At 38.5% G+C, this 7,500-nt stretch overlaps 3 protein-coding genes across 3 annotated transcripts in view; 2 read left to right on the forward strand and 1 right to left on the reverse strand.

Annotated features, from left to right (window-relative positions):
• Positions 1-568, forward strand: part of LOC137999801 (tripeptidyl-peptidase 1-like) — a 2,635-nt gene extending 2,067 nt beyond the window's left edge. Inside the window, exon 1 of the mRNA XM_068845730.1 lies at positions 1-568. This exon is cut by the window's left edge and continues 2,067 nt beyond it. The gene's annotated coding sequence lies outside the window, so the exon portion shown is untranslated.
• Positions 569-1,891: 1,323 nt separating this feature from the next.
• Positions 1,892-6,432, reverse strand: LOC137999802 (uncharacterized). Its single transcript, XM_068845731.1, has 5 exons — positions 5,343-6,432; positions 5,113-5,242; positions 3,710-3,816; positions 2,498-2,594; positions 1,892-2,267 (listed from the first exon to the last, which is right to left on the reverse strand). The coding sequence occupies exons 1-5, from the start codon at positions 6,323-6,325 to the stop codon at positions 2,145-2,147; spliced, it is 1,440 nt and encodes a 479-aa protein (XP_068701832.1). The 5' UTR covers positions 6,326-6,432; the 3' UTR covers positions 1,892-2,144.
• LOC137999803 (small ribosomal subunit protein eS1) overlaps positions 6,418-7,500 on the forward strand; it is an 18,462-nt gene continuing 17,379 nt past the window's right edge. Inside the window, exons 1-2 of the mRNA XM_068845732.1 lie at positions 6,418-6,540; positions 6,846-6,949. Coding sequence (XP_068701833.1) covers positions 6,482-6,540; positions 6,846-6,949 — 163 coding nt within the window. The 5' untranslated portion in view covers positions 6,418-6,481. The remainder of the gene's footprint in view (positions 6,541-6,845; positions 6,950-7,500) is intronic.

Below are 7,500 nucleotides of genomic sequence, written 5' to 3' on the forward strand. Positions count from 1 at the left end.
ATTCTGACGAGGGCTATTGCTGAAAACGTCAGCTCACAAATCATTCTCATGGTGACTGTCAATATTCATTTGTGTTTCACATCCCAATACAGCACTACATTTTCTCTGGAAGCAAACACCTGCATTCATAAGATTTTCTTTGCTTTATTGACAAACATACAATAAAGATTACAATAGAGACAATTACTATCGGGTACTAAGGACTACACTCAAGTTACACTGAACTGGGGTTAAGGTAATGATTCAAGGTGTTCTATTTACCAAAAAAAGTTATTAAGGCATCTTGGATATTTTACATGCAACTTATTTTAATTAAGATTATTCTACAGTAAGGTAAAAATAACTGGCAACAAACATGTTTGTTATCCCGTCATTTACTACTTAATGTAAAAAATTCAAATATCAAAGTTGACAAAGACCCTTTCTCTAATCCTTTAGTTCTTTTCTACGTGTACCTTGATTGGCATGTAACTATGCAGCAAATAAAACAAATATATTATTGTATTGGATTTTGATAGCACAAGGGGAAAGAAGAAATAAAAAACAGCAGTAATTACTGGTATTAAAACCTGGTTCCTTCATTGTCTACCTGCATTTTCTTGATGGATTCATTATTAATATAAAATACGGTACATTAAATAATACATTTTAATTTAACCCATTGACTCCTGGGAGTGAGACTTTAAAGATTTTGCTTGTCAACTGGGGGCATCCTACAGGATGTTTGTCAATGGGTTAAATAATTATTATTTACCGGTAAATAAAAATGTTCATGCAATAAGATGCGTGATTCCAAATAGGGGCTGTATGAATGAATGTAGTAGCCTGTATTAGAGAGATTACTGGACATTTCATAAACTTGCAGACTGAAGTTCAAATTCCAATGGCTTGTTATAGCACACTGGCCACATTCGACATTGTAATTAGCTGATTTTAACCCACTTTGTTGCTGTGCTCTTTTTAACGGCCTCATCACTGTTGCAGCAGATATGACTTATGGTAGTAAAAAGCAAAGCAAGAAATGGGATTTTGACTTCCGAATCTGGTGCCGGCCAAATAAAATACTCTCTTGTTTAAATGCTAATAAGCCTTCCGAGCCTCGATACGACAAGCAAACCTCAAGAGAATTTTTCTTTCAAAATGATGGAAGTAGGTCTAATTAACATATGTAAAAAAGAAAGTAAATGTGGTCACCATTTATAAAAGTGGTCTATAAGCTATGTGTTCCTGAAAAACATTAAAATGTCATGCTGGCTGGCATCTTTTCTTTGCTCAGACTCAATGAAACTGGTATTTGGTTTAAATGCCCTGTTTTTCGTCTCATTTATCAGTTAAGTTCTAAAATAAAATAATCTTACCTGAAATTAGAAAATTGTCCTGTTGTTTTAATTTTTATTTTAACAAGCAGCACACTACTGATTCCATTGAATGCAAACATTAAGTTATTTTCCTGGGGCACCAGAGAAGTGAATGGGTTAATATTCTAAGAAGTACACTGTACACCAAATATCCAAGATATATCACATTATAGTTCACCACTAAATTTTCTCCGATTCTCATTGGTTTAAATTGATCACGTGACGCGATAGTGTTCGTCCGCGGAGAGACACTATCAGCCCATAGTGCCCGTCCGAGGAAAATACCCAGATGGATAGTAGTCGTCCGCTGAAAAAACAGTTGACAGTTGTACGCTATTCTTTAGCCAATGTACGCTGCGAATTATTGATATTTGTGACAGCCTGTACGCATGAATAAATATTTGATTGATCTGCATTAAGTGGGTTTTTTAAGTGGGCTTCGCTTCTCGGGCAAATATTTGTTTTAAGAACATCAAATTTCCGCGGGGCAACGATCAGCTGATAGTTCCTCGACAGAAACACTCTATTGTTTAAATAGTGACTATGTGATGAAAGAGTAGACCTAGCGAAAATATGAATCCCAGATAGGATTTGATCCCCGACCCTTTAAGATCAGACTGGGTAGATGCTCTAACCAATGAGGGAGACACAATGAGCATGGGTTACTTTTATTGAGCAAGGGTAACCTGTGGGCATTGACTGGTATTGTAACATGCAGTCAAATAAATACTGTGGTTGCTCAGTATCTTATTGGTGCTGAGTTCTTCAATATCTTAATTTTACCATCTAGCGTTTTTTGTAGATACAAGGTTTTAGCTTAAGTCCAGCTAACTTTTTTGATGAAACAGTCTTGAATGATTCCTTATCTTTGATGAAGTCAAACAACACAAACATCTTGTTTGAGGTATCCTAGGAGAACAAACAACTCTCATTAAATAAACAAAACACGAGGTAGAGGTAGATAGCTTTATTAAAAATCCATTGCAGCCAAAAGGCTGGATTACGGACTGTACACATGTTTACTTAATACATGTACTAATTCATGTGTAAATTAAAAAAAGTTAGTTACTGAATATTCTACATGTACAGGTATATGTATGTTTTTTTAATCCCTGTTCAAGCAAGATTCTCATAGTTACCTGTTGTTGCAGTTTAAACCCAAGTCTTGACAATGACTTGATAAACTCTGCTGTGTCACTAATGCGACTTGTCACTTCAGCTACTTTCAAAAAACCACTGAAATGTCAATAAAAGAAGGCATATCAAGAAAAGGCGCCCTATCCATATAGAGAAAGGGAGGATGCACATGTCTATTCTCTATTTTATTCTCCATGCAGAGGGTTATCAATAAGTTTGCAAACAAAAGGGCTCCCTTGTTCAATCTTGGAATGCTTTTAAAAATATTTGAAGGGACATGTGGTTATTAGTAGGCTTGATTTCCAGCCGTTTTGTGAGTGTGGTTAACATCCTCCTCCCAAGGAACGGCTGGATCACTGGTCCGTGACATTTGTCTGTGATGTAGCACCCATCACAAATGTATTTTGTAAACCATCAATTGCATTTTGTACTTGGCAGGCAGCCGACTTTCTTATTGGTGGAAAATACAATTGGCTGGACCAGTGATCCAGCTGTGGTGTGCGTGGAGGAACGCAGGAACACCAAACGGCTGGTCAATAGAGCCTAGTGGTTAAGTGGCAAGTAGCTTTTTTTTTTCTCAAAAAAGGAAGACAAATTTGAGAAATACATGTAGCTGCAGGTGCTCTCTGTCGGGTTTCATCTAATGTCTCTCAAATTTTGCAACCATTTCATTTGGAGGTATTACTCACTGTTTAGTGCTCTTATGCATGTAATACAAGAAAATTACTCAATTCTGATTGGACACTTGGGGAGTACGATCAAATTGCATCCCATAGAGTCAAGTTAAATTGGGAAAACCTTGGTGTGTCAAAGAGAAGGGTATAAAATACAAAGAGGTTGACAATTCTTCAGGAATGGAACCACCAACCCTAAGGCTGACCACTAAACCACCCAGTCCTTATAAAAGCAGAAGAGAGGAAGAAAACAGACGATCAACTGACTTGAATAGATACCATTAAATAGGGTAGGCAGTTTTTGATTGATTCATGAGAAGAAATGGGCAAGCAAAGGCTTGGCTGAGTTTAAAGAAAGGCAAGGAAGATGGTGCAAGCAAACAAAGAGAGTTTTTCTCTCTCGCCATTTTCTCTCCACCCCCCCCCCCCCCCACATCTCCGTTTTTGGCCTATGCGCACCTTTCCCACAGAAGTTACATTACAACAATCAACCAGAAAAATGCACAACTATGTACTTAGCCGGATAAAACAACATGTTACCCAAGTTTTAGAACTCTATGGGCTTCTCTCAAGAAATCCACAAGGTTTGTTCCCATTAGAGAAAGGCAGAACACAACAACATCAACACTAGCTGGCTTTAAAGGAACCTGAGAAAATAAAAATATAAACACATGACCACTCAGCCATATCATTGTCCCAGTCTTACAATGTATTAACATGTTACTGGTGGCTCTTAAAAAACGAATAACTGAAGCTAAAAGATGTGAAACGATTACCACTACTTGATGAATTACACAAAAACACCTCCAAAATACAAACCCCTGTATTCCAGTGTTAACATTTTCAGTGCATGAGCAGATGGAATTTGAAAAAAAAAACATCACAACCAATTAACTGGAAATTTTCAGATTAACCCTTTCACTCCTGTGGGGTTCCCCATTGATGAGTAAAATCGTCTGGCGTTAGACAGAGTAAAATCTATAAGTGTCACTCTTGGGAGTGAAAGGGTTAATTATTAGATGATACTTAGTGTAGGTAACAAGGTTAGTATCCCCACATTTTCGGTGGCTTTAATTTGCCTTCATCAGCGCATCAGATACATGTAAAACCAAATTTTCAAAAGTACAGACAGACAGAGTACAGAAGGGTTGGCACTAAAGAGAAGTCCATTCATTCCGTAAGTACATTGGTTTTATTAATAATTTATTGGTCTTTACACAGGTCAACTTGTGTCGCATGCACACAGAATGATACGAGGGACTCGTGGTTGGTACATACATGAGATCTCTGCCGAAAGTGAAATGAGTCGAAACGTAACAAACATGGGCTGATTAGTGCCAGGTCCCTATCTTAGCAAACTAGTACCAGGTCCCTATCTTCGCTAAGGTCAAACAGATTATGCTCAGATAGTCACAAAGGTCGTGAGACCAATGAGTAACAGATCAATGGTGTAGCACTAACATGTACAAAATTTTTGAATGCCATGACCTCCATAACACTTCTCAAATGCTTTAACCATTGAGCTCATAGCACTCACTGGTATGGCTCTAGCCAATTGTAGCAATATTCAATAAATGGATATTTCAATTCAAAGAGTCTATTTCAGTTCAATAGGCAAGTTTCGTATTCTAAATTCTCTTTGAATTGAAATAGCCATTTATTGAATATTGCTACAATTGGCTTGCCATACACTGGAGAGGAAAGCCGTTTTTTTTTCCTAGGTCCTGAATGGACAATATGTCCCACCAAATGCGGGCTTTACAATGTCACGCACCTCAATGTTAACAAATTCATCAATGATGGAAAGGTGTACTGGCACCCGTGGGAATTATAGAATGCAAATTGCTCCAACAGGCTAAAGGACAACTATGTGTAAAAAACATCAGAGTCCTGGGCTAAATGTGAACGTAGACAAAGAAAACTTCTTGTTTGCTAAAACGAACCTTTGCCATGTTGCAGGCTGTTACAAGCTCATTTTTTGCCACAAGATCAAATGAATGAACTTTATTTTTAACACTTTGAGCAATGACTGCTTCTCCACATCCAAAATCAGCAATCACATCAGATGAAGCTCTGGAATACAAGTTAGAGGATACACATGTTACAAGTGAATCCAAAAAGGGCTTTCACTCTGTCTGACCTTTGAAGATCCCCCAGGGACCCCTCGGTTTACCTTTTTCTCAACCATTGAATAATCATATCAACAGGATTGACTGGCCACAGTCCCACTTGATTAGTGAAACCCCGATGATAAATATCAAATAAGCTGGGGTCTTCCGAGAACAGAGCTACAGCCTCCTCTCCTGTCGTGGTGTACAACTGTTCATTTATCCAGCGAAACCTTGAAGATTCCAACTGCTTTGTCATCTTTTCAGAAACAGTTAATTTGCTGGGGATGACGGGAAATCTATTATGGAGCTCCAAACTTCCATTTTTTGTCATACGTATGTCAAAAGAGTCTTGTTGTTTGTCATTTCCAGTTTTCTTTCTTTTCTCTGTGCTTTGCCCTTGAATACCTTCCCTTTTATCTTTTGACTTCTTTCTCTTGGAATTCTTCACTTTACTTTCAAAAGCTTGAGTTGATCGACTTTCATCCAATTTTGCAGTCAGTTTTGCAGATTCAGTCCTCCCTTGGCAATCTTGATTAACAACTTTAGCTCTGCTCTTCTTTTGCTTCTTTTCCTGCTTTTCTGTTGCTGTTTTTGTTGATTCACTCTCGTTTTCATGCAAGTCCCTTATTTTCTTGTTATCTGATTGGTTACTTTCATGTACACTATCAACACGTGCCTCAAGATCAGGTCCTTCAGCATATGTTACTCCCTCGTGATTCTTCGTTCTCCCTGATTGTTTATCTTGAGTCCGTTCTGGGTGAGATATCATCAGAAGACCAGATTTGAACTTACTCTTATCTATCTTGTCCTTCCGTTTCTCTTTTGGCTTTGTTGTTCCGCCATCGTCATTGATCTCCTTTCGCTTCTCTCCCTTTCTCTTAACCTTACTCTTGTCGTGTCCATTCAAAGCAAGCACATCTCGAGAAAACCGTGACGGTGTCTTGTCAGCTTCAGCATTCGAGATCTTTCCAAACAGTTGGTGAACAAGAGAATCCTGTTCCTTTGAATAGCTTTCCCAAGGTAATACTTCGAAAGTGCTCTCCATGGAGTAAATTAAGTTAAAAGAAATCAGGCAAGCACAATGCTTTCGTCCGCCATCTTTAAAAAATGGTACTATATGGTCAGCGTTCTTCCGCGATGGTGATTTACTCCAGAGCGAGGCCGTTGTAAATCCTCTTCTGCTCGATCCGCACCATTCATCATGGCGGTAGGAAAAAACAAGAGACTGACTAAGGGAAAGAAGGGTCTTAAAAAGAAAATGTAAGCTGTTTACTGATTTCCGTTGCGGGAAGTGCATTCATCTACTATTTGAAAAGCATTTTATGTGGGAAATATGGTTGGATGGCACGAGTATACGATGGATTTAATTGGATGAGCAGTTCATGATTTTCTTCGAAGGCTTCGTAGTAATCAGCAACGGAGAGAATTCACCGTGAAATAAACATATGTTTTGAAATGACAGATTTGTTACTTTAAAATGGAAACATGGTCTTCTTATTTTATTATAATAATTATAAATTTTCCGTCCTAAACTCACGTCATTTTCGATTTGCACCTAATGACAGTGTCGATCCCTTTACCAAGAAGGATTGGTACGATGTCAAGGCACCATCCATGTTCACCATCCGACAAATCGGCAAAACCATGGTAACCAGAACTACTGGAAACAGTAAGTCATTCATCTTGGCTGGACTGACCAGCTGTTCTGTGCGCCCACGTTCCTCCACGCACACACGGCTGGATCACTGGTCCAGGCAATTATTGTATCCTCCAATTAGAAAGTCGCCTGCCTGGCAAGCACAAAATACAATTCCAGACCAGTGATCCAGCCGTTCATTGGGAGGAGGATGTCAACCGCTCCCAGAATGGCTTGAAATCGAGCCTAGTGATTATCTTGCTTTGCTTTATTTAAATATTTATGACTTTTGTGGCAAATGGTCAGAATCAACTTGAGCTGCTAGTATTTTTGAAAACTGTTTTGATTTCAGATAATTCTGAAAATTGAAGACCTGTTTCATCCGGGTCCTAGTTAAATAACAAGGTTACAAGTTAAGGAAGGAACCTTGTCATGTGAAGGTGCAGCTGTTGATGCTGCGGCAGGGTTGTCAGTGACTTCCATACATCCAGCTACATTTAACTTCCACAGTTTCAAAACTTTTACTGGCTCCAATTTGCTGCTAAGTGTGCTGGCTTCATTACATTCTCCTTCTACTTAAACTG

The sequence above is a fragment of the Montipora foliosa genome, chromosome 4, assembly GCF_036669935.1.
Source record: "Montipora foliosa isolate CH-2021 chromosome 4, ASM3666993v2, whole genome shotgun sequence".
Classification (NCBI taxonomy): Eukaryota; Metazoa; Cnidaria; class Anthozoa; order Scleractinia; family Acroporidae; genus Montipora; species Montipora foliosa.